This window comes from Strix aluco, chromosome 23 (genome assembly GCF_031877795.1).
Source record: "Strix aluco isolate bStrAlu1 chromosome 23, bStrAlu1.hap1, whole genome shotgun sequence".
In the NCBI taxonomy this organism is placed as follows: domain Eukaryota; kingdom Metazoa; phylum Chordata; class Aves; order Strigiformes; family Strigidae; genus Strix; species Strix aluco.
Window position 1 is genome coordinate 2,309,209 of NC_133953.1, and position 26,643 is coordinate 2,335,851.

At 43.5% G+C, this 26,643-nt stretch overlaps 1 protein-coding gene across 8 annotated transcripts in view; it reads left to right on the forward strand.

Moving 5' to 3' along the window:
* Positions 1-26,643, forward strand: part of ALG9 (ALG9 alpha-1,2-mannosyltransferase) — a 126,294-nt gene that overhangs the window by 245 nt on the left and 99,406 nt on the right. For 5 of the 8 annotated variants that reach the window (XR_012626203.1, XR_012626202.1, XM_074848708.1 and 2 more), the window contains exons 2-14: positions 581-719; positions 910-1,044; positions 1,848-1,918; positions 2,822-2,910; positions 3,907-4,042; positions 4,393-4,480; positions 4,614-4,719; positions 9,815-9,937; positions 11,877-12,031; positions 14,246-14,375; positions 15,094-15,241; positions 15,562-15,691; positions 21,451-21,581. Coding sequence is in view for 4 of the 8 variants with exons in the window: in XM_074848708.1 (XP_074704809.1) it covers positions 581-719; positions 910-1,044; positions 1,848-1,918; positions 2,822-2,910; positions 3,907-4,042; positions 4,393-4,480; positions 4,614-4,719; positions 9,815-9,937; positions 11,877-12,031; positions 14,246-14,375; positions 15,094-15,241; positions 15,562-15,691; positions 21,451-21,581 (1,581 nt within the window). In the remaining 4 variants the exon portion in view is untranslated. Of the gene's footprint in view, positions 1-580; positions 720-909; positions 1,045-1,847; positions 1,919-2,821; positions 2,911-3,906; positions 4,043-4,392; positions 4,481-4,613; positions 4,720-9,814; positions 9,938-11,876; positions 12,032-14,245; positions 14,376-15,093; positions 15,242-15,561; positions 15,692-21,450; positions 21,582-25,426; positions 25,506-26,558; positions 26,622-26,643 lie in introns of those variants that run through there. The other 3 variants (XR_012626205.1, XR_012626204.1, XM_074848709.1) reach the window with 3 other exon arrangements.

Here is a 26,643-nt window from a genome sequence, read left to right on the forward strand (position 1 = left end):
CTTCCCCGGGCAGCGCGCGGCCGCCTCGCGGGGGCGGGTTCTGCCACCGTCACTCGGGCGGGATCGCAGCTGGTCCTGTGGGGCCCAGCGGCGCCGGCGGGGCGGTGTCAGCTTGCGAGCACCCTCTGAGGGGTTTCCTCGCGGCTGGTTTTTTTTACGTCTCAAACGTACCCACAGCCCCGAGTGAGCCCCGCAGCGGGTGGCGGGGGGGGGTGCCCGGCCGGGTCGGCGTGTCTGGTGGAAACGGGTCTGCCCGGTCTCCCTGTGGAGCTCCTCTACTGCGTGGCCGTGCTCTCTGTCTCTGGGGGAGGAGGGGTGGTCCCGGGGGGGTCTTGCAGCGGTGGGTTAAGCACTCGGGGCCGTTGCTCCGGTATAGTGAGGGCGGTGATGGTGCTTCCTTGGGAGGGGACTGGCATCCTCCAAAGAAAGCAGGGAATGAAAGACTTATCCCTACTTACACAGTGCTTAAATGGCAGAGATGCAGATATGCTTGTCAGTTTTGTGCCTAGTGTCACATTGCTGGACTTGATCTTGTTACTGAGTCTTCTTGGTGCATATTTGTATTTTTTCTTTGGACTAGATCGTCTGGGAGCAAAGCAGGACAGGTTTGGGCCCCTGAAGGATCAACAGCTTTCAAGTGTCTCATCTCAGCCAGGTTCTGTGCAGCTCTCTTAAGCAACATCTCTGATTGTGATGAGACGTTCAACTATTGGGAACCAGTAAGTGGCTTTCTCTCCCTGGAGATACCTGGGAATTTGTAGCTAGTCTGTGCTAATGCAGATTTATCTAGAACCTTGTGCTAATCTCTGTGTTTCAAAGAGAAATTTTCTTACTCAAGAATTCAGAGATGGAAACGCAAACCTGTCTACTCTGGGCGATGCATATTTACTGATTTAATCTCCATTGCAGACACACTACCTCATTTATGGAAAGGGGTTTCAGACGTGGGAATACTCTCCAGCCTATGCCATCCGCTCCTATGCTTACCTGTGGCTTCATGCCTTACCAGCCTTGTTCCACGCTAGGGTTCTACAAACCAACAAGGTAAATCAGATGTGTGAAAGCTTCTTTTGTGATGAATAAACATGCCTTTAGTCTGTGTTAAACAGCTGCTTTGTTTGTTATCAGAGGTAAGAGAAGTAGTGTTTACAAACACTAACCTCCCTTTAAGGATTTGCAGCGGTTTGTGAGCTGACTCAATGGGATCCAAGGAAAAGTGATTGTGAAGTTGCAGGGAAATACTGTCAGGCTTGGGTTTGATTAAGAAGCTGTCCCAGAGGGGCTGGTAGCTCCATGGCCTTTTGAGTGTGTGCAGGCCTCGGGACAATTACCTGGCAGCTGTGGGCTCTCATTTGCCCCTGTGAGTTTCACCCTGATGCTTTAGAAGCCTGTGTTGTTTTTTATGCCAGCTATTAATGACTGTTTTGATATATTTTTTTCAATAAACTATAAAAAATAAATTAGTATTTTGTAAGGGATATTGCAAACTAAACTCACAGAAGTGTTAAAGAAAAAGCACTGAATGTGCATTCTGCCTGGGTATCCATTGCCATTCTTGGCATTTTTCTGCACAACAGAAAACAAAAGGGGGCTAGTTCTGGTAAGTTCAGTGGACTGTGTTTGCTTTTTGTGTTGTAAAGGACTTCAGTGTTAGAGGTCTAGGCTTCAAGCTGCTGGGATCTTCAGCATCCCTTGGTGTGGGATCTGGGTCTCCAAGAATAGCTTCATGCAGCACTGCCAAACTTGCTCTGTCCTCTTCAGAACTTTTATTCTTGGGACCAACTTGCTAGCAATAGGTGCATAAGCTTCATTGCAAACCTTGTTCAGACTCTGAGTATGTCTCCTAGGTCCTTATCTTCTATTTCCTCCGATGCTTCCTGGCCTTCCTGAGCTGCGTTTGTGAACTCTACTTCTACAAGTAAGTATTAGAAACTGTCCGCAGTGAATGTTTTGGAGCAATGTGAGTAACGTATTTAGTTATTACTGCAGGAAGTACAGTCTGAAGCTCATGTGTAGATGTGTCTAGTAGATTTGGCTACTTCACAGTGAACCTTGAAAATATTTGTTCTCATGACTCAATGAAATATGGGTCAGGATTCCACTGTTAGGACAAAATTGTATTCTCAGATCTGCCACCTGCATCTCCACTCCAGTATTTTGTTGACTACACTCGTTTTCTCACTGATACCAGCAAGCAGGGTGGGAGTGTTATAAACTGAGCTCTGCTGGAAGAGAGACTAGTGCTGTGTTTGCTCATCAGAGTGAATTTTAGTCGAATACGTTGATTGTTGCTGTATGTAATGTATCTGTCAATGGTGCTTACATCCACTAAAAGCAGTAGCCTGAACATACAATTATCTTGTTTAAGTTGGATTTTTATTTTTACCTGCTGCCTCTGCATTTGTGGCTTTCAGACCCTGCAACAGACTTTTCTGTTGGCCATAGTCTGGTTTTAAGAATGTGAGTTGTGGCTTTTTGCATGGTGTGATTTTGAGAGGTGAAAATCTTAGATAGATTGATGTTGCTGCAGCAGTGCAGCCTCCTGAAGTTCCTGAGATTTGCATGAGCACAACTGACACTGGTCAAAGCCAAGTCTCTTCTAGGGTTTTGCACTAGTGTAACTTATGAGGATCTGAAATCCCAGGCCACAAGCAGTCATGCTGCCCTTCAGGTTGCCTTCAGTGGCTGAGTAATGAGAATCACCCACCTTAAAGCTCGCAGGATGCTCCATGGATTGTTTGTGGTTCTGCATACATTGGATACTGTTCTTTTATGTATTGAGGATATTTTCGTGGTATATAATTCTCTCTTGCTTCCTTAGGGCCGTGTGCAAGAAGTTTGGGCTGCATGTGAGCCGACTGATGTTGGCCTTCTTAGTACTCAGCACTGGAATGTTTTGCTCATCTGCAGGTAAATTTGCTTAGCAATGACACTAACAGTTACTTTGTCCATAGAAACCAAAGACAGGTCCAGAGAGAAGAAAATCCTCAGCACTAAAATATCTCTCTAGTTTGTTGTGTTCTGCTGCAGGTATTTCTCATGGCAGGTGTGATGACAGAATAGGCGTTGATTCAAATTATGTTGCCTGCATCACTCTTGTATCTCTTCATTTCCAGGGCATGTTTGTTTCCATTGCTGCCTCCAGTTTCTCTGCAATGGGCCATGCCTTTTAAACAGGGTCTTAGCCTACTTTCCTTGAACATATTTTAATCCAAGGAAGGAGGGTCATATTTTGGCACTGTCATTTGGTTTTGTGTCCTGTCCCCTCTGGCTGGTTGTACCCATTTGTCTAGCCAACCACTGTAAGACTTAAAAAACACCTGCTGTAGGTATTGAGGAAGGTGCAAAGAGAGACTTTGAGCAAAGGTTTTCTGTATTGTGTGCATACAGAAACGTAAAGGGAAATACCACAACTTATGAATGCAGAGATTTCCTATTTTACTCTTTTTTTATGTTTATGGTGAGTGGAGAAAGGACTTTCTGTTCATTGTTTTTGCAGTGTCATAGGTCTCCTCGTTCTTTGCTTCTCACCAGTCTCTGCCCAGTTGTTTCAGAGACTGTACCCAGTTAGCTCACATTTCCTGCTGCCATTTGAGCAGGTTTGTTTCTTTTTTTTCAATCTAGCAGAATATAGAGGGTGCAGCAATTGTTACAAGTGGTAACTGTGGATGCTGTCATCTGGTTACCACTGTGGGGTGCCGCTGAGGAAAGAGGTGTTCATACTTAAAGGAAGTATTTATGGCCTTGCCGAATAAGAATCCTCTTTTTTTGTGCTTTCACTGAAATGAGAGTATCCACTATAGTATCCCAGCTCCAATGGAGTGAATGGAGATTAGCCTTATATTGGCCTCATGCAGTTCTGCTGTGGGAAAGCTGTGCTAACCCCTTTTGTTCCTTGTGTTGCAGCTTTCCTCCCAAGCAGTTTCTGCATGTACACCACGGTGATTGCCATGACTGGCTGGTATATGGACAAGACCTCTGTAGCAGTGCTGGGGGTGGCTGCTGGAGCCCTTCTGGGCTGGCCCTTCAGTGCAGCTCTTGGGTAAGGAGAGGAGGGCTCGGGAGTTTTGTACTTTGCCAAATGTTTCTTGCCTGAGGATAGTGTAGGGGCTGGAGAGCTGTAGGAAGAAACTAGCAGGGACTGAGCTGCCAGCCTAGTCCAGGATCATTACTACAGGCTTTCTTTGCTTTTGAAGAACTTAGGTTGGGAAGATTTCCTGACCCTAATATACTGAGAGTAGAACCTGAGTTGGATGACTGGAATATGGAGTAGAAGCAGAGCCCAGTGAAGTGATGAGTTTCTTCCAGCTACTGCCCTGCTTGCTTTGAAGGGTCAGGAGAACCTGCAGTGGGGAAGGACAGTCTCCAGTTGATACCTGGTCTCTCTTTCAGGCTTCCTATTGCATTTGACTTGTTAATACTGAAGCAGAGGTGGAAAAGTTTCCTCAACTGGTGTGTGGTGTCATTGATCCTATTTTTGGTAAGTGCTTGTAACAACACCGAAAGGAAATGAATTGGGCTTGCAATAGAAGGGGGTGGGTTCCATTAAGAAAATGTAGCTTTTGTCCAGTGAAAAGCTTCTGGCACTTTAAATAATAGATGATTTCTTCCAGGTGCCCTTGGTAGTTGTGGACAGCTATTACTATGGGAAGCTGGTAGTTGCACCTCTCAACATTGTTTTATACAACGTCTTCACCTCTCACGGACCTGATCTCTATGGTGAGTTTAAGGTAACAAGCCGGAAAGGGAGCTGGCGGTTTTCTTGCTACTGTCTTGCTACCATGACCCACCAGGTCTTGATTGCCAGTCCTTTTTCTGACGTATTCTCAAGAGCAAAAGCAGCCTGCAAACTCCATGGGGCTGCAGTTCCACCTTTTTGCCACAGGATGTCTCTGTTGAGCTGGGAATCCGCAGGGGTTTCTCTACGCTGTGAGTTAAGCTGCTCTGTTCACTTTCAAGTTCTGTAAACCGTCGTGAGATGTGTCGGCGTCACAGCAGAGAACTGTTAGTAGCAAACGTGTCTGGATACTACACGAGTGATGCATGTGTGAGTTTGTCAGCTTTAATCGAGTTCTTGGCTGTTGTTCCTCACAGTCAGGGTGCAAAACCTTGAGAATGTGGGTAACAGTGCAGAACCTGGTCTCTGCAGACTTTGAGTCCATGCTGTGCCTTGGGAATCTCCTTTTATTGGCAGTGTATGGCCTGCGCTTTGCTGGCAAGCAGAATCTGAGGTTACCATAAAGGCATCTAATCTGCAGGCAAATCATCTGCCTACTAGGGGTTCCCTGGTACTGGCCTTTTAGGATACTGTGTGACCCCAATCTCACCTTGGTGAACCTTGATGGCAATGCTATATTGTTTATTTGGGAGCTGCCACTACACTAAGTTGTTTATATCATGTACTTCTAGAGCTGAAGAGTAGGAGAGTATTGTGTTTCTTGCAGAGGGGCTGGTGGAGACTTCAGGGAGTTTAGGGTGCAGGGTGCCTGTGTCATCTCTGTCATCTGTTTATGCCCTGTTGAGATACTCTAGGAGGGGTTCAGCAGTGCTTAGCAGCAAGGCTTTCTCTGTCAGTGCCCTGCAGGCCGTATTTGTTGGTCCATTTGAAGGGCTGTTTTGGGTGGTGCTGAGTGGTGATTTGTTACTTGTGCTGTGGCACAGCAGGGCGACAGCTGCTTTGCCTTGGTTCTTCATCTCTGCAGGAAGGCTCTGAAGTCTGTTGCTATGAATTTTCTGTAAGTAAACTCCAGTCTCTGTCTCTGATAGGTTTTGGCATGGGCTTGTGCCTGACCTTTTCCACACTGGTACATGAGTTGTTTCCAGAAGCCTCCAGGGACCAATCTATTCTGAAGTGTTTTATTCATAGTGACATTCATATAACATCCTCAGGCTAGTAAAAGAGCCTGCTTGAAATTGCTCTTTAATGCAATGTGGCCAGGACAACGCTGTGGGTTTAGAGAGCTTCAAAACACTTGGGAAAAATAACACTACTAGGGGAGATGAAAGGCTGGCCAATCCCTTTTGGCTTTGGAGCTGGGATTTCCCAACTTTCACATGATGGGAGTAGGAACTGCTGGAGGTTGCAGAGCCATCAACCCATATCATCTTCAGTATAAGCACCACAGTATTTTTCCTTTTGTCTGCAGACTGGAGTTCTGGAGACAAAGTTCGATTATTTTTTTTTTTTTTTCTGTTTTTGTCTGTAACATTACACTCATTTTGGATAAACACAGTCTGTGCAATGAGTATTTTCCTGAGGTGATTAGGTTTCTGCAGCCAAAGGAAAGTAGCTTCTAAGCGTATATCCCTAAACCTGATTCTGAGGCTTTGGGATGTTTTTGTGTACATATCTTCTAAGAATGCACAATTCGTGACAAAAGTTTTGTCCCACTTGCTGTGATCAGAGCCTTGGCTGTGACTTGCAGTGTGATGGCACTTTGGGAAGCTTTGTTTGGCTTGAGTGGAATATGCTGGGGCTGTTTATATGACACCTTGCTCTGTTGAGTTCTGGTTCTGAAATAGAGTGAAAATAAATGAAATGCAGAAAGCAGACTGTTTATTATACTAGCAGTGAATCAGACCTGCTTAGAATGAGGGCTGTGACTCATGATCAAATTATTGCAGCTTAGTTACTGCTTAACAGCTGAGCTACAGTTCCTGTCTGCATGCAGGCTTTTAGCCTGTGACAAACATAGGGTGGGGCACCTTAGTTTAAGCCTATTTTACAACTCCTCTGCTTTGTCCTGAGCCACCCTCACCATTGCTGTGGTCAGGCTGTAACATGGTAGCTTGTTAAGTTCTATTGACTTGTGTGCGAGTTTGATTTCTAGAATTGCTCCTGGAGCCTGTCACAGAGCACAAAATTCAGACCAGCTTCTGGCTCAGTGTCTGACAGTGCTTCCAGTTGGTTATCCCATGGAGCCATAGTCCCATGAACTGACTGGGCCACAGTGTTCTTCCCACTGCTGTCATCAGTCTCTCTCTCCTACAGCCCACATCTGCTCAGCATGTGGGATACTTGCAGGAAAGTTACATCTTCTGTCATGGTCTGGAGGCGATGCTGTGGAAGCATGTTGCCATCAGTACTGTGCGTGGAGAGTTCTTTAGTATCCCTCCCTGCTTGAAAGATGTTGTTCTGGGCCAGGACTTCTTGTATGCAATGGGGTTTTTCTTTTTTTACATTGCAGTTTTTTCTCAGATCACCTCCAGTCGTTGTGGATAACAAGAATAAAAGCATTTTGCCCTGGGAGGCATTGAGACTGAATGCCTCTGAATGGGTGAGTCATCACAGTGACCAAGCCTATTGCTTTTCGCCTGGTGTCTGTGAATTATTTAGCTTGCTTGTGCAGTGCACTGTTCTCCTCTCATATTTTTTTCTTTTTTTTTTTTTTTCCTCACCCAGAGAAGCAGCTTCCTCATTGGGGAGTCCTTAGTTCTTAAGAGCAATTCAATTTCATCCTGCAAAAAAATCTGAGAAAGTAGCCTTTTTGTTAAAACTGTGCTTCAGACCAGCTGGCCTCTTTATTAGCTGAGTCCCTCAGGACACCTCTGGGCCTTTAAGGCTGTATCTGGATTGTGGCAGAGGTGTGCTTCATGAAGTGTCCTTCATTCCTGAGTCCCAGGCTATCAAATCAGAGACCAAACCAGAGAGCGTCATAGTTAATCTCCTTTACTTTCCATAGCTGCTGGGGCAGGTAAAAGGGTGACAGTGTGGTCCCTGGTACTCTTCATTAAAGATTTGGGACTTGGCTGTGCTGTGCAGCCTAATTGTACCCAGAGGACACTGGAGGGTAACAGTTTATATCAGTTCAAGAAGCTTTCTACTTCGTCCTGGCATCTTCTATGATAAAGTGGCTGTTGTTTACCAGCAGTGGGAGTGGAGAAGCAGGCTATGGAACCCAGTTCCAGTCCTTTTTTTATATAAGGAGGGGCCTTGGTGCTTCATGGAAGTAGTTACTAGTGGGGCCTAACCAGTGCTAATCCTGCTGTATGTATTTAGAAACTCGTACTGTTGCCTCAGAAGAGAATCTGGAGGTGGCAGGGCTGAGAAGAAACCTGAGCCCCCTTCACACACACTTTCTAGGTGTCCACTGGAAGATTTACAGTGTGATTACTCCAGACTGCCTCACGTTTTCCCTCACAGACATATCCCAGTCAGCAACCCTGATTTCTAGGAAGGGTAGTATGCTTCAGTCCTAAACTGATCTGCTTTCTGCACGTGTTCAAGATCTGTCATGGTGATTATTTAGAATTGCAGTCCTTAAATATGGAGAGTCACCAAGAGGCTCTAGAGAAGGAGGAGGGGACATTGGCAATACTTCAGTGTTGCCACACAGATAACTGTCATGTCCTCGCTTGACATGATCTTTCACTCTACTGTATCCCATGTTCAGCCTTTCACAGGCTGAGGATTGTGCTCATGTGGGACTTTCAAGCATTATGAGGCAGATGGAGGGAGAGGGAAGGTGAATTTCTAATAATTCACTTCCTTAAGGCCCCCTACTCCCCAAATCTGTAATTGCCATTTGCTTTCAGTGTTAATAGCTAAAGGTTTCCTAAATGAACCTCAGTTGCTTGGACTTGGCCTTAGTAACTCCAGTGACATGTTTCTGACATTACTAGTGCAGTTTCTAATCCTATTTATCTATAGAAGCTGCAGAGGTTTTGGGTTTTCCTTGCTGCTTTTCAGTTGTCTGATTAATTTCAACATGGACCCTATTTAAGTGGCTCTGATTGCAGGAAATTGCTGCAGCATGTGACACATGTCACAACAGTGCAGTGATTAAAGCCCCCGCATGTCATTTACTGACTGATTGAGCTAATCACACTGAGAGAGTGGCAAATGTGTGGAGAGGAACTGGCATTCTTTATTGTTCAGGATTTTGAGCATCCTGAATTAAGAGTCCAAATAAATGACAGTTGGACTGGAATTTCTTTCCATTTACAACCTTCGAAGCTTGCAACCAATACCCAAGTATGTCATGTTAGGAGGCAAAGTTGGCTTGCTCCTGTCTGAAGCTGCACTGTAAGAACAAATTGAAGTAAAGACATTTTAAATAATATTGACTCTAAGGAGGTACCAAAACTAGCATCCAGATAAACTTTAGTGGCAGAGTCTTTGCTGGGGTGAAGTGTGAATGTAAACTCTTTTTCTTGTTCCTTTTTGGTACATTTTCTATTTCTGCCAACATGGAATATCCATCATCACTCCAGAATTATAATGATCTCTTATTAACATTGTGTGTTTTTGTGTTATTCCTCTGGTACTTCTCTGCAATTAGAAAGAATGAATTTGGAGTAAAATCTCCTAGTTTTACAAGTTTCCGCCTCTCATGCTGCGTAGGCTCTGCTGGGCAAGGCTGACTTTTAGAGAGGCCTGTGATTCATGAGCAGCAGATGTGATACTGACTATGACCCAGCGAAAAAGGAAGGAGAAAAATAATTTCTGAAAAGGAAGACAGTGAAGTTTCTTGGGCAGACATGATTGTGAGATACTCTGGTGCCTTTGTATGGTTGTTGACTAACTTTCATGCCACTATTATGTTAGTTTTATGGGTGAGGGGCAGAACCATGAGACTGCTTTGAGATGGCTCAGGCTCATTCCATGGGGCTGCATCCTCTGTCCAGCTGCAAGATTTTCTGTCCACACCCTTTCCGTTGTTTGGTTCCAGTATGCTTACAATGGAGAGAATGGATGTCTGCTGCTGATTATCTCAGTCTGTGTCAGGCAGAGAAGGAACAAAGCTTGCTGTTAAATCTAGATCTCGTACATGCATGTATTTAAAAACTCTTGTTTCCTTTTCTCATCCTTTAGGTACGGAACCCTGGTTCTTCTATTTTATCAATGGCTTTCTGAATTTCAACGTGGCATTTATTTTGGCACTGCTTGTGCTGCCACTGACTTATCTCATGGAGTGCCTGCTTCAGAAATTTCATGGTGAGTATAAGACAGCAGTGAGAGCCAAGCACAGACAGCCCAGATCTCAACCTTGTTACTGAAGGGAGAGCTTGCCTGCCAAAGAGCAGCTTTCCTTTACTGGAAGTGAAACTAGGGTTCAGGGAAGGTCTTTGGAGTAATAGTAAAGTTCCTAGAGCTCATTACTCACTTCAGTATTGACCCTGGAATGGAGCTGCTGTGCAGAAAGAACATGCAGTGAGATGCATCTACTCACGCGCTGTCTGCAAAATGGCAGAAACATGTTTTTCTCTTTAAGGATGATTCCTGTGTTCCCTGCCTTCACCTCAAGAAGAACAGTGTTCAAGGCTGAACTATCCATACCCAGAGTAAGCTTAACAAATTGTATGGTACCTAACCTTCAGCCAGATGTGCAAATGCATTAGAAATAGCCCTGTCAGAAATCTTAAGAGGGAAAGAAACTATGTACTCGTTGTTTCCTGTTATCTGCAGCTGGAAATGATAGAGTTATTCTACCTTTATATTATTTATTCTACCTTTATATTATAGCCTTTAGAGTTATTTGGGGAACCTTTTGCTGGCTCTTCCATTGTTAATTTTTATCCCACTGCCAGAATGCTTTCTGCAGCAGCTTTAGAGAACAGTTATTTCCTTTTTGATTGTTGGGGCTGAGCCTACACATAGGCATCCTCTGGTCTTTGCTGCTGCCACCCGTGTTGGGACTGAACCTGGACTCTTCTGTGCACTGTGAAGGGCACTCTTCAACTCACAGGACGAGGCCCTGGCAGGACAGCTTTGCTACTCCATGCTTTGAGAAGCGTCCCCATAGGTGTGGATATACTGAGACTAGAAAAAGGAGGAACCAGAATATTCCCTACTTCATGCTGAACTTTCTCTTAAATAAAATGACATCAGTTTAAATACATGACATTTGGCAAGTGACTAGAGAGGAAAAAGGTGTTGAGGAAGTGTGAATTCTTCTCTGCCATTTTCCTAGGGAAGATTCATAAAGCGTCTACAGCAGCCTCCAGATTCATCAGTCCAGTCAGTGCTTCGCTCTCTGTTTTTTTTACTGAATACAAGAAACAATAACATCATAATCCTTGCTGAAAATGTATGTGAACGGGTATTTGCTTATATCTGTTCCTTGGATATGACTGACATACTGTCAGAAACCAGTAAAAGCTCAGCAGGAGATCCTGTAAATGCAAGATTTCCTGCTGTTCACTCGGTGTTCTTGTACTTAACAGCAGGAGCAATTCTGCCAAGTGCTTTGTTCTTACTGTCTGTGAAATGCCGTTAGCTTAATTGCTTAACTCTGCTGTTGGGAGTAGCAAGGGGGCAGAAGAGGGACTGAAAATTGTCAGGCGCTGTAGAACCCTCCTCAGTGTGACTAAAATTCAGGGTAATTGTTGTTATTTTTGAGTCAGTTATTTCCTCCGTTAAGCAGAAGGTGCCTCAGAGACCTCTCATGCTGTTATTTTTGTAATGAAGCAATGAAGGTTGTGGAAACTTCAGTCACTAAACAACCGTTTGTAAGTGGAAGGGTAGGTCCAGAGGAGATCCTTTCTGATCTTTGTATGCATAGCATAATACACAGCAGGAAAACTAGTACTTCTGACTACCTGTTTAGACATGTCAATTCTTGATGGATTTTTTCTCTTGCTTGGATTCAATAATGCAGTCCCTTATTTTCTGGTTTTGGTCTTCTAAAGTCCATTGAAATTTTTAGTATTGTAGGAATCTACAAAAATTCTCTGATCAAAATTCTATACTGACTGGAAGTGTCACCTGGATTTTAGCAACACGGCTGCTCAGAACATGGTTTGTTTGGGTCTGAAGGCAATGGTTTGCATCTGGATAATGGGCTTCTGAATGTGAGATATGATTGTGCAAGAGGGGAAACAGGATAACCCCTCATTCTTACATTACTGCTTTGCTGAGTGTTTGTTTCTTTCAGTTCAGAATCTGGGCCGTCCCTACTGGCTGACACTAGCTCCTATGTACATTTGGATCATGATTTTCTTCAGTCAGCCCCACAAAGAAGAGAGGTTTCTCTTTCCCATCTATCCCCTCATCTGTCTCTGCAGTGCTGTGGCTCTGTCTGCTCTTCAGGTAAGTTTTAGTGGAACGTGTTTTTAATGAGCTCATACCTTTAGGAAGCATAACTGCTAGCTGACGACTTTGACATTGCTTCCCAAAATTTGGGAACTTTTGCAGAATATCTGTGTCTGTGACACAATCCACAGTGATTACACAGTTCAGGACTGTCCTATGCATAACTTTTGATCATCGTCTTTAATCTGTTAACTGGTACAGTTTTCATTTTTGAACCATGTTTCGTGGATAGTTGGTGAGGCTCTGGAAACAAAATGCACGGCTGTTCTAATATTGAATTATGTGTGTTGCTGATTTCACGAGTTAAACCATAATCTTTCTGTACAGGTTGATTGAGACTATGTGGAAAACTATTAGCCCTCTGTAAGATGTGATGTAAAAGCAAAAATATTTGGGATTTCCCCCCTGAGTGTCATACAGAATGAGCTCATCTGGTAATCTTGGACTTGCAGCAGTGCAGGCTGCTTAACAGCCCAGCAAAAAAAGATTAAGTTTCATGGCTTTATAAGGTGATCACATTAGGAGCTTGTCTGGGATTGTGTAAAGTGGTAAATGGTTGAGAATATTTCCTTGCCACTAATTATTTCATGATAACTTTGAGTTGTTCTCCCATCCCAAGTGGAAATTTCTGGTGAGGAGCAGTTGTGATGTTGTGCCAATACAACACAACATCCAAGGGACATCATGAGGATTAGTAACTCGCTTATAGCGTTGTGCCTCCTTTGTCTACCGTTAAGGAAGCTTTAAGGGGTGGGAATGTGTGTGTGTAGGAAATGCATTTTGTTGTATCTTAGTAGGAATTCTTCACTGATTTGAAAAAGGAAAAGTGATCTATTTTAGGCATTAGGAAATTGTGGTGGACACTTGGAAGAGCCAAAAATTGGATGTTTAGTAAATATCACTTGAAACACTTCATAGAGTAAAGCACTAATATAGATTGATATAAACCTTCCCAAAGCTCAAAATTATTCATCTTTCCTCTGTTAAAGAGGCACAGGAATGCAGTCACTAGTCCCTCGTAGAGCCTGTTTCAGCTGTTCGACCTCATTCTGCTATTACTCTTTTGTCCTGCTGTGCACTACTGCTGGCTCCTGGGCTCCCCACCAGCATTGCCTGCACCCCTCAAATCACTCTTGCTCTTCTCCTGGTCAGTTGCTATTCTGACTGTTGATCTCCCATCATTGCTGATGCTTTATGGTGCTAAGCTGGAGCACCCCAGATGAGTTTCAGTCCTTGCATTCGTACAGGATCAAGCTCTGTAATGTCAGCAGTTTTATGGCTCTGACTGAGAATTGCTATGTGCTGTTGGAACATTCATCAGAGGGCAATGGTTTAGGACCTTTGCCAAATATGGCTTTAGGAAAATCTAGTGTGTATTTCTGTCCTGCACATTTGAACACTTTTTGATGACATTTTGTCCAGTATTCGGTATCCAGCTGAGAATTTAGAACTGATTGCTCACTAGTAGTACAAGCTTGTCAGAGCCTACTCCTCCAAACCATGTGGATCTGACTGTTATGAGAAAAATTCAAACAAGGCAAGAGGAACAGAAATTGTATTAGGATAGGAAGTGAATAATCACTCCTGCAGAAAGGCAGAGCAGGAGGGAGGGACCAAGCCAAGTATTGGATGTAGTTCTTCCTGGGTATTCCCAGAAAGGCTTTTAAATTAGAATAACCTAAAGGGCTTTTCTTTTAACAATTTCAGAGTGACTTGTGTTTAAAGGTGGATGCAGAATGTGCTGTGTGTTCTTTTATCCACTTCAAAGCTGTAGCTTTTGCAGACAGTGTAAACAACCAGAGGTCACTCAGTAAATCTGGGTCATGGAACTTCTGTTAGAGAGGCAGTCAGTCCAGCAGTGACAATGAGGTCTGTCCGTGTAGAGAAGTTCTACAGAAGTGTCTGAAAGGGACACTTGCTGCTGGTTCATCAGGGAACAACCAAGCTGGGGCCCTGGTAGAGAGCACTTTACAGCTTGACTTCCCCTTCCTAGGGAAAAGAGCTGAAAACATTTTTAAATACCCTAGGTTATTAGTTAAGAAATGTGACTGAGCCATGTGACTTTTTATGGGTCTGAATGAAAAAATGACCACCAAAGATCTGGTGAGAGATGCAGGTGCTTCTGTAAGGTCCTTATGAAAAGTAGAATTTTGCTAATTGTATCGGAGTTTGAGTAATTTTATATTGTCTTTTTTTTCAATCTTTCCTCAGAAATGTTACCACTTCGTATTCCAGCGCTACCGTCTGGAACACTACACAGTCTCCTCTAACTGGCTGGCTCTGGGGACTGTCTTTCTCTTCGGCCTTTTGTCATTATCACGCTCTGTTGCCTTATTCAGAGGTTGGTATTTTAGACTTGTTTTGTGCTTTCCTGGCTATTGGTGTTGGCAAGTCTTAAAGCCTGCCAAAGTTGTGCTGCTTTGACTATAGCAGCACAGTAGAAGTAAGGAACCTCAAAAGTTTGGATGTCATTGCTGTAGGGAAAGGAATAAGTTTGAATGGTCACCATTAATGATTGATTGTGTGTGTGTGTGTGTGTGTATATGTATCACTGGAATTATATGTTAAAAATCTGCTGCCCTTCATCTTCAGCCAGTACAACTATACTGATATAAAACCTGTACCCAGACTAGTATTAAAGCAGATACTTTAACTTTCAAACACATGATCCTACTTGAAAAAGGATTTTCCCATGTAAAACTTGTAATGAGGTGCATGTGTCCTTAATGGAGATGGATTAGATATGGTCCTTAAGTACTTTCTTGGATCAGAGCCATGCAGGGAACCTTCCCACATCGTCAATTTTTTTTTTTTTTGCTTGATGGTAGCCTTTGACAGTGAGGACAGGAGAATGTGAATAAAGGTGGTAGGGTACCAGCACTTTTAAAGGGAGGGGGAGCTTTGGAATCCAGCCACTTTTTAGCACGAACCAATTCATTTATTCAAGAAGTTATCAGTTAAAAAGTTCTGTATGAACAATTTTTTGTAGTCTTTCAGAAGTAGTCATGTAGATATCACCCATTTCTTTAGCCTTATTTACAACTTTCTGCCTTCCATAGGCTACCATGGGCCCCTGGACCTGTACCCAGAATTTCACAGGATTGCTACTGACCCAAGTATTCACACTGTGCCGGAGGGGAGACAGGTTAATGTCTGCGTGGGAAAGGAGTGGCACAGATTTCCAAGCAGCTTTCTCCTGCCAGATAAGTAAGTTGCTTTATGTAAAAGCTATAACTTGGTGAGATTCATAAGGAGGGACACTTCTCGTAAGAAGTATTTATGGAAGTAACCTTCAAGACCTTGTACCTCTGTTGACACCAGCATATGCAAAACAAGGGATCCTGAAGTTTGTTGTCAGCAGATTATGTTGGCCAGAAGCTACTGAAAATTTGTAGTGGGACTGCTCCTCTAGCAGGGCTGTCTACCCTCAGAAATGAAATGTCCTTCGTTGTGCTTTTGGCTTTTTTCACACAAAATGTTACTAGCTCCTGCATTTTCCTGCTGGGCTTTCTGACACTTCTCTGCAGTTGGCAGCTCCAGTTCATCCTGTCAGAATTCAGGGGCCAGTTACCAAAACCGTTTGCCAAGGGACCAATGGCCACACGGATCATTCCCACTGACATGAACGACCAAAACAAGGAAGAGCCATCTCGATATGTAAGGATTATATTCCTGTTTTCTTTTCCTTACCTTACTGTATAATTTGTATTAATATAATGCCTATGATTGCACGTCCCCGTTTTGTTTCCCGGGGACCATACAAGTTACAGAACAAAAATGACTTTTCTGCAGCACTTGGAAATTTCCCCATTTATGTGAGTTGCTTCTGTTTGCATTTTATCTGCCTATTTTTCATTTAAAGACATAATAATAATAATAAAAAAGAGGTAGTATTAACAATTCCTAGTTACTGCAATTTTGGGTTTAGTATAATGTGTTACTGTGATCACAGGAAAGCGAACTGAATGAGTAGTTTGAAATTCCCCACAGAAAATGTTTATCACTGAGCAGGGATGGAAATTTTCCTTCGTACTTTCCTTTCTTTTAAAATATAAATGTATTCATTATATTTGCAACTGAGAAGGAGGAACTTAATTTGGAACTTCACTGAAAAAATTGCATCAGTGATTTCAGTGGGAATCTGTTAAGATGATGTATACTGGTGTTATTAATTTGTTACTTTTCCTGGTTGTATTGTGTTACCTAAACAAAAACAGTGCACGCGTATGAATATTTAAAAATTATTGTTGGGTAACTTCTTTAAAATTATTTAGCAGGTTAAATCTTAGCAGTGCACTAAATACTCTTTGCAGTGCACTAGATATTTAGTCATCCTTTGTCCTAAGGGTTGAATGAGAGGAACTGCCAGGAGATGCATAGTCCCTTCTTCATTCTCTCTCAGCATCTTAGAGGGTAGCTTTGATATGTCCATATTTTCCTGTGTCCATCAGTACATATGAAGCACTCACATGTAATGGACCAGGTCTCTGGTTTACATGAGTGGGTCTGTCCTGCCTGAAGACAGTATACATGTGCTTGTTTATGTGGCTCATGACTTTGACCTTTTAGATATTGTACAAGCACTCGCGATCCGCTCACAGAAGCAGATGGAAGGCAGTACTGTAACACAGGAGCAAACTGTGTGGGTAAAAGCAGGGATCTATCTTCTGGGTTAAAGCTCTCTTATTTTGAGCCTCATTATGTAGTTACTGGAAATGGGAAGGAGGCGTGTTCCCACCTGAGAGAAGCTGTCTGCTGCAGTGCATTTAATTTACGAAATCTTTAACTGTGGCATATTTTTAGCACAGACAGCTGGCTGTTGCACAGCCTGTGACTAATGGAGCAAAACACACTTTTGTTTCATGGTTGTTTCTTAATGTCACCCTACAATTTTGTTATTTCTCATGCAAGCAAAAGGGCCTAGGACATTAGAACTTAGTTACTAAATGTCAATTTTAAATGAGGTTTTAAAACTTCTACTTCTAACCTGCTAATAACACCAAGAGGACAATATCTTTTCTCAAGTTTAGTGAGCTTATGAGTGCAAGCATACCCAGATTTGGAAAAAAAAAAGTTAGCAAGCACTGGAAAAGACCATCAGAGCAAATAAATCTAAATAGCATGAGTCTGTTGGTCATTTATTGGTTCAGAAGGATTATCTGAGCCGTGGACAGCTTAAAAACAATGAATGGCTGCAGAAATGGGACTGATCTCTGTTTCAAGTGTAAGTATCTATTACTGCTCTGCTTGAAAACAGAAGAGTAAATCTCAGTGTTTCTGTTGCTATGAGACGCTGGGGAAAAGAATGATTTGATCTTCCTGTTTTGCAATTCTTCCTTCCTTAATCGTGTTGAACAGCACTTAACTTGTACTTGTTCTACTGGTGAGATGCATTTGTCTCTGAAGCTGCTAAGAAAGATATAAGGAGTATTATTTCTTACAGAGATGTATCCAAGCAGGAATGGTAGATTAGGCCTAAAAACTGAAACTGTAAAAAACTCCTGACTTCAGAGGAAGCTTTTTTTAACCATTTTATTTTCACTTCTTTTCCAATTCCCTTTAACTCTGTTTTGAACCACAGGAACCACCTGAAGCTTGGTCTCATTTTTGAAATACGCATTTGAGTGATCAGTAAAACATATCTGGTTTTGCTCAAAATGGTTGAACTTTATCTGTGGTAAACAAGACAAGCTCCTGTTGTGCTCTGTGTGGCCAGGCTAACATCCATCCGGACACATGTGGCTGCAGCAGTGCAGCAGCAGGCTGTGCCCTTAGCTCCATCTCTGTACTGTACTGTGCCCACTTCTGTTATTCAGGATGTGATCAAATGTAGTTCTCCACCCTTTAGGATAGTGGTTCCATCAAATAAAAAAAGAGTGGGAGGAGGAAAAGGAAAGGAGAACAGAAGAGGATAAGATGTAATTTAGAAATTCCTTGCAGCTCTGTTCACTGACTTCTTTCTACTAAGAAATGTTTCAAGGTCTGTACACCATCAAAGTCTTGTGTAAATCACCAAATAAATTCATAGGTGCTGTGTTGGCCCTCTGACCAGGATGAATATTATCCTTAGCATCAGTGTAACTTATAAGAATACACTGTGTTCTACTTGGAACGGTAGAAGGGAAATCTTTCACCTGGCAGGTAACTCACATGTGTTGGAAGTGCCAGTCCTTTTTGGGGAGCATTTAGAATGTGGTAAGTGAGATCAGTGCTTGAGGCAGTAACTTGTCTTTCTCTGAATGATTCCAAATCACTTACAGAAAAACCTGGTTAGTGGTTTGGGAATCTTTTTGCTAATGAGCCAGAACCTCTCTCAGGGCCTGGAATGTTATTCTCATACAGTGCAAGAAGTGGATTCAACATTCTCCTCAGCTGAGTTTGCCATGGTGTAATTTCATTTGCCACTCAGTTGTGATGCCACAGAGCCATCTGGTATCCACCTAATTAAATTGTTTTCAGCCTAAATTGTTACAATAAACCCCCAAGATGCTTCAGAAAAGTGAATTCAAGCATGTCCAAGGAAGTTTGCAATAAAATTTTGTGGGAGAGCAAACTGAAATGTGGGATCCCTCAAGGAAGAGTTTGAGGGAGTAAGACAGAATAAGGCATAGTCATCCTGGAGAATCTCATCTGCCTGCATTTAAGATAACTGATGGGTAGAGGCCTTTGCAGACCTGATTTAAGGGGCCTTAGCTTTTCATTTGACTAATCCAGCTATAGCTGCCCTGCCTTTTTCTTCATCTTTTCAATGTGGCAAACATACGCAGTGACTCTAAGGAAATTTGTTTCCTCGCTGAAGCGCTTGGTCATGACACATTACCATTTTTTTTTTTTGACTCATTGAGAGGTACACACTATTGTGCAATCAACAAGACACAACTGTGTATGTGTTGTGTTCTGACATTGTTAACGGGAGAACTGCCACTTGGGAGAGCTGGCCTCCTAAGCAGTGCATATAGATCTCTCATAAAGGTCACGGGCACTCTGTGTAAAAGTCAGTGAAACCAAATGGACCAGGACTTGCTGCTCCCCAGACTTGATCATGCTCCTTCCACCTCGCACATAACTTATTAATATGAGTCCTCCTCCTGATGGGGTCCTTAAGTCCTTCCCTTCCAGCCCCTGTTGCCCTGTTTGCAAAAAAAGGAAATAAATCTGGAGGGGTCTGTTGTTTTACAAAGGTCAGTAATGATCTGACCTTGCAAGAACTCCCCTGTAGCCTGTTCATTGAAAAGCTTGTGCATAAAAAAAGCAAGATTGCAATCTACATTCTGTTCAGAGCCCCTGAGGGATGAACAAGGACCAAGAGTTTGTGTCACCAGCTGAGAGACAATTTTTTTGTGTGTGCACTGTTGACAAAATCTGATTATGATGCTGTGTGATGCTGGGGCCATGGAGCCTGTTTCCAGACAATAATACAGCACAATGATTTGTTTTTGTTGCTGTCTTCAGAGAAAACTTGTAACTAGTTTACACTGAGACGCATGGTGGAAGTTCTTAGCCTAGTACAAAAATTTCCTTACAGGTCACTTAGCCTCCTCATTAATTTCTTTGCTGAAAGTGCAGTGGGTTGCTCAGTGGAATGTATCCTTGTTTATACGTGGGAGGGGGAAGGAAGCGTGTTAGAAGCGTGCATCTATCCTCCTGTTCATGCAGTTGGGAGTTCAAACACGGGCTTGGCAGCAGCATAACGTTTGGGAGGAGCTGGCTGGATCTTTTATTTGTGCTGTACTTCACTGGTGTCTTTTCTCAGAAATCTCAAAATATTGTACTACATTTTAACGTACAATGCTTAGTGACGTATCAGAGGCAGAAGTCGGGACCGTTTGTCCCCTTTGGCAGTTGGGAATACTGGAGTGCCACAAGGATGGCTCGTGGACCAACAGAGCCAGAAAAAGCATCCAAGAGTTTTGTGCATTCTCTGTTCACAGAAGAAATACTGGAGATAGAACTTTCAGATCAGTCTGGAAGTGGCACAAGAGCATAAGGTAGTTGCAAGCATCAGTCCTGTGATTCCTAGTACCTCTCAGGTCACTACTGCAAGCTTTGCCAGAAAACTCAGCCAGTGCCAGATGTGAGAAAATGTGATCCTTGGCTGACAAAACCTAGTGTCAGCAAAATACCTAAGTACAGAGGCACTAACTGGTAGAACTTGCTTTGCTCCAGTGGCTGAAAGTCATTATGCCAGCAAAAGCTCAGCCTTGCTGCTCTACACTCCATCTGCAAGGGACTAATTTTTCTGGTGTATTGTAACGATATGACTACCCTGGTACAATTTAAACATGGCCTTAGGTTTGGGATTATTTAACTTTTGAAAATGTGACTTAGATCACTTAAAGACAATTAGATCTTCAACAGGAGGACATCAGCCCTCATTTGTAACCTGTCCTCTCTTCTAGCTCTGTTACACTCAATGCAGAGGTTTCTACACACTGTAGCCTCTTGTTGGGCTACCTTGTGTGAAACTTATCCCACACCTGATGGTTATTATTAAAAGGAAAATTGTCCTGGTAGGAGCTCAAGTCTTCTTTGTAGCTGACAGTTCACGTTTGTCTTGGCAGAGTTTTTATTCCTCAGCAGCTCAAGTGTACATCAGTAGGGGTACCTGTGAGGAGTGGGGAGAAGAGGGCAGGAGGTGGGGGCTGTTAGCCAGAAAGGACACAGGATATTCATATAAATGAATAGTACACCCTGTTCATATCTAAGAGCACTCTCCCCAGCAGGAAGGAGAAGGTTGCATAATGCGAGTCTCCTGAGGATGTTGCCCGCAGCTCATTTAACTGGGAGGTCACACACATAATTAATTTCTGTGATGCTTCCTTGAATGCATTTTCATAATTTGGCAGGGTGTTGCCAAATATTTTGGTCAGGGCAGAGCAGTTACTTGCGTCGTAGGCAGCTGATGAAGGTGTGACTGTGCTGATATATGGTATGAGAGGTGCAATGCGATGTCCCTCTGGTGCAAGTAAGGCAGTGATGGTCATCAGTGCTACAGGACAGGTTATTCACGCACAAACCCCACCATAATTTGTGCCAGACAACAAGCTTACTCTACCGGAACTACTCACTGTTTTCCATGATTCTGCTTAAACCCTGCTGTGAGATGACAAGACCAGTACCATGAGGCTTGCATGTGACTTGACAGTTCAGTGAGAGAGCTGGCAGTGGCACTTCCTCAGAGGGGGACCCTAGGACTCTTCTTCCATGACCAGAGCAGTAGTGGTAGCTTGTATTCCCCCATAAAGGTTTTACTTGAAAACATTCAAAATATTTTACCATGTATCCTGCATGAAGCATTTCACCTGTTGCTAGAAATTTAACCCCCTTCTCATTGATAAGTAACAGCCTGTATAAATGAACACATACAACCAGAAGCCTACAGGAAATAAACCATAAGAATGTCTGTCTTTCTGCAGATTGACATTTCCAGATGCCACTATCTGGTGGACTTGGATACAGCAGCTGAAACCCCAAGGGAGCCAAGGTATTCCTCCAACAAAGAAGAGTGGGTAACCATTGCCTACAAGCCATTCCTAGATACTTCCAGGTATGCTTTATACCTTTGAGAGGGAGGGAGAAAGGCTAGCAGGTCTGTGACCTAATTCAGTTCAATTATCCACTTGCAAAAATAGCTTTATACAGGGAGGAAAGATATATTGCCAAATGCCAACATGAAATCCAGTTTCCAGTAAAGGCAGCTTGCTGGCTATAGTGGAACCTTTGTCAGATTTGTACTTGCAATATTTATGACTTAGGTTGCTTTAGAGGGTGAAGCTAGCTGAGAAGGGTGCTGGGAAGGATTATTTTTAAAAAGACTGCTCCCTGTGCACTTCTTGCTGAAGTAATGTTTTTTGTTTTGCTTTCTAAAGAAATGAGGTGTGTGCCATCTCCTCCCAACAGACTTTTGAATCTGCTGTCTCGTTTCAGCCAAATTTAAGACAGGTGTAAGTCAGTCTCAAAGAGCAGGAGCTCTTAAAGATTTTATGAAAACTGACAGACAGAGAGAGAGGAGGCAGTCTCATCTAGTGAAAAGTCAGTAAGATCACACCTTTATTAGGCAGCAGAAAATCCATGGAAAAGACCTCTGTTAGATCTGTTCTCTATTAGTTCTGCTGCTCACTGAACAACTGGCTTGTGTGTCTGAACAGGAGAAGCAGAGATTGAAATTTCTCTCCTCCAGGCTAACAGGGAGTGGAATCAGGGTTGTCAAACTGGGAATGTTGATAATACATTCCTGCAAATACAGAAATCCTCAGCTATAAGGGGATGGTTATTTAGTCATTTAAAGCTCTGGTCATGTAGGTGTCATAACAGGACAGAGAGGCTGACTGGAAAAATCTCTGTAAAAAACACACAGAGTTCAGTGCTATCCTATATTCTATGTGAGTCTGCAGCTGTAGGCCTTACCACAGGATGGACACAAGTGTTTCGAATCCTCCACTTTCACCCAGGCTTTTTTGTTCGTTCCTAACTTGGCTGGGGATTTTTTCTGTAAGGTGCGTGTACATCTGATACCATCTCAATCCCGACCCTACTGCAGCCTGCAATGCTGACTGGAATCAGTGCAAAGAGTTAAGCTAGAGCCAAACGCATAGCTCAGTACTGAGCTGAGTCCTTGTCACTCTCTTCACTGCTTTAATGCTGTTTCTGTATGAGTCACTGACGTTTTTCTTTCTTCTTTTTTCCCCTCCTTCTTATTAGGGGAAATTGATAAGATTAAGGAATTTCTCTATTTACAGCTAAACCCCTGCATCTTGCCACACCTAAATACCTGGCTGGCTTCTCAGGAATTTGGCTGAATACATAGGTAGATGTGGTGTTGCAGCTCTGTGCTTCTAGGGGAAATGCTGTCAAAGTACTTCCTGCCACCCTGAGGCTGGTAATTTATTCCCAAGCTTGGCAGTGAAAACCTGTACAATCATTTCAATTTGATATATGATACTGTGTGTTGCATTTAGGTCATCTGAACTCCAGCAAGATTCCCAAGCTGTATGTTTTTTGTTGGCTAAGTATCTCGGCAAGCCTGCAGCCAAAGTCTGGTGACCCACCCAGTACAGGGATGTTGATTTCTGTGCGTGGTCCTTCCTGTCTGGCTTGTGAAGGGAGAGTGCATGTGGCTGGTACCACTAGAAGTAATGGCTTGGTTTGTTTTAGCAAAGGTAGCATCTCACCGTGGAGCAGCAGCTTGTTGTGAGAAGCTCAGAGGCACAGAGAGATCCCGAAATTTCAGAGCATACTGACCCTGATAATGATGAGATGTAAAGGCAGAATATTGGGGGTGGGGAAAGGGGAGCATACTCCCTGGCTAAGCAATCACAAAGACCTTAGAACAGATCATCTAAAGGTGGTGGGGAGGGAAGGGGATCTTCCTGCTGCTATGTCCTCCTTAGCAAAAGATACTGTTGCATTAGTGGGAGACTGGAATTGAAGAGGGTTTGCAGAATATGTCCCAAGAGGAGATCAGGCAGTTGGATCCTTAGCCCTGCTGGTGTTGCCTGTCAGCCTCCTCCGCTCTTGTTCTTGTGCTGCATGGAAATTCTCCATGCTGTTCCTTATCAACGCCTCACAGCTGGAGCAGAGGGAGAGATGTGGTGTCTTCACCGGTGGAGGAGGCCAGGTTGCCATAGCAGCAGGTCTGATTTCCATCCCTGCTGTTAGTACCTCCAGAGCTCCCGCAGTTTGGAGCTCTGGTCTCTGTCCCTTCAACAGTCGGCAAGTGGGGCAGCTCCAGTGCACAGTACTGGTGAAGGACTAGAAGGGCATGTGCTTACGTGGGGGGTATCACTGATACTGAGGGATGAGAGAACCAGCATTGTCTCCCCATCATGTCACCCTGCTTGTCTGACAGATTCTCTGTTCCCCCTGAAAGAAGAACAGCAAGCCAGGAACCGCGGCCTGCCTAGCAGGGCAAATGTGTAGCAGTGGGCACAGCTTTCCAAGACAACTCATGGTACAGTGAAGAGCAGTAAGAACACACCATGCAAGGTCTGATCTGCCCTGGTTTTAGCCAGTGTGTTATTTAAAGGTATCACATTTAAAATTGGATACTACAGACAAGGACAAGGCCCTTTTTGCCAGCCCATCCACAACAGCATAAGCAAGAGAAATTCCAGAAGGGCTTTCTGGATTGCCCACTTCATAATTTTTTGTCATATATTTTTAATTTCTTTCTGTAATTTGGCCTTTGGAGAAGAGGTAGGGTAGATTTGTGGTTGAGGGACTCAGCTGGAACTTGATACTCCCATGACTCCGTCCAGGTCTCTTAAACCCTCCCTGTGCTGCAGTTTCCCATTTGGACCAAAAGTTTGTTAGCTCCCCACTTATCTCCAGGAGATTGTTGGCAATGAATGAGAGAGTGAGGAGCTTCAACTTCATAACAGTGGTGGCAGGTAAATACCTTTGCATTGTTTTGCATCAGAGTATTGGAATTTTGCTGCAATGTCCATATAAAGGTTTCCCACAGCAAATGTTCATAGTTGGTCGGTTGAGCTCCTTGCTCTGAATGTGTCATAGCGTTCCTAAAATAAGACAGTGTTGTTTGCTCTGTTTTTTTTCCGAGTGTAATTGAGCTTAACTTGCATAAAATAATGGGGCTCAAGCAATTCTCAGAAGGGGAAATGACACAAGTTTTGCAGTAGATTGGCAGCTGACAGATGAGTTAGCTAGAGGCAATTGCAGATCTGCCTAGCAATTGAAGGAGATGCAAGGGTCGGTCTCACCATGCAGATCCAGGCATCAACTATTGTCCTTTTGTTGAGATTAGAAAACCTCACTTGCAAAGCAAGTACTACTGGTGTGTTTTTGTGTCTGTTGCTGCAGCAGCCTCCCTTGCTGCTAGTCAGCCTTGCTTTGCTTGCTTCTGTCCTTATCCCAATCTGTAGAGTACTGAGCCTGCTAGAGTGGGCACTGCAGAGCCTCAGAGGGAGGACACTGAGAGTTGCCACTCCATCCATCTGGAAGGTTCTCTGAGGGCATCAGTGATGCCCTGAGACTGTTTCAGGGATGCAAAAAATACTTCTCTAGTCCAGAAAGTTGTTGGCAGGCCTGATGGCGGAGAAGGTATGGAAATCCCAGCAAAAACACTTCTGTGGTTTTGTTTCATTTTAATTGGAGACAACAAATCTAGGCAGAGCTATCTCTCTTAGAGTTGAGAAATTGATTGTTCTGGGAAGTTTAGCTGCAGGAGAGCAGCAGTAACACAGTTGTAACAGCATGTAGAAGTTGGTAAACTGAAAGGATCCCAGAGCTAGTAGATCTGTGGGGAGAGTTCTTCCCAGGGTCGGACACACAGGTCTGTGGGTAGAGTCAGCGAAGATACATCAAGAACTCCTGTAATGATCCAGGCTGCTTGCATTTCTGAGCATGTACCTTCCCCCCCCTCCCCTTCCCCAGCTCAGCAGAATGACGCATCTCTCAAATCTGGCACCTGCTTCCACACAATGATTTGGAAATGTCCCCTGCTACCTATGAAGTAAGTGTAAAAACACTATGAAATTGCAGGTTTTTTCATAAAAGGGAGGGAGGAACAGAAGAAGTGTCACTTTGAACTGAGCTGTGAGGGAAGCTGCCAGTGTAGATTTCAGGTCTGCAGCTCAGTGGCTGCAGAGCAAGGAGCATTTGGGGAAAAAAACCCCATCAAACATCTCCCCACCCAAACTCCAGCTCGTGTTCTTTGAAAATAAATGACCCCAGCAGTTCAATTCACTCCTGCTGAACTGGAGGCTTCTGGGACTCCCTGCGAGTCTCACATTGACGTCAGCAAGTGCAAATGTAAATCTCAGCTGGCTCTGATAAATGGTGCTGCTAATTGAATTAGAGAGCACTCCAAGCCACCAGCTAATTATGCTCCTCAGGAAGCTGCTTTGCCAAGGTCCATTTAATTCTATATTGGCTGAGTGCTCCGAATCTGGCACAGAAAAGGGGAAATATATTACAGCTCCCCACTGAGGAGCACATATTTTCCAGCTCTTTAGGCTGAGCTGTCTGCTTGCTCCAAACACTTGGGTTTTCCATCAAAAAAAATATTCTTAGTGAAAAATTAATGATTCGGTCACCTTGTTCTAACATATCATTACCCTGATTTGGTAAGAGACTCTGTCTCATTCCCTTTAATGGTGCTTTCCTCCATGTTACGTGAAATGCTTTCCCTACTTCTGTTTTACAACTAGCTAAATTACTTCTTAGGTGCATGGTTGGTACAAAATTTAACACCTAGAATAAGTGCAAACATTAATAAGTTTTCAGAGAGCTTTGATCTTGAGCTGTATGCCTGTAAACTAGAAGGTACTAGATCCTGCCCATGTGGCAGAGGTTCAGCTTCCTCCTGCCTCTTCTTTCTGCCATTCCCTTCTCTTCTTCCTTCTCATGAATTCTGCTCTCACTGGGGTAAGAAGTTCAGGTTACAAGATGCAGTTAGGAAGAATCTCCCACCACTACGTGTGTCTAACTGCATCCATTCCCTGTCTGTGAGCCTGGGAGGGGGGACTTGAACATCTTCACTTAGCAGTCCTTGCTTCCATTCCAGAAGAGCCTCCACTGGCATTAGTAGAACAGGACTGATGAGTTGCTTTCTCCTGAAGTCCAGCAGGTAATTGACAGAAATACGCTCA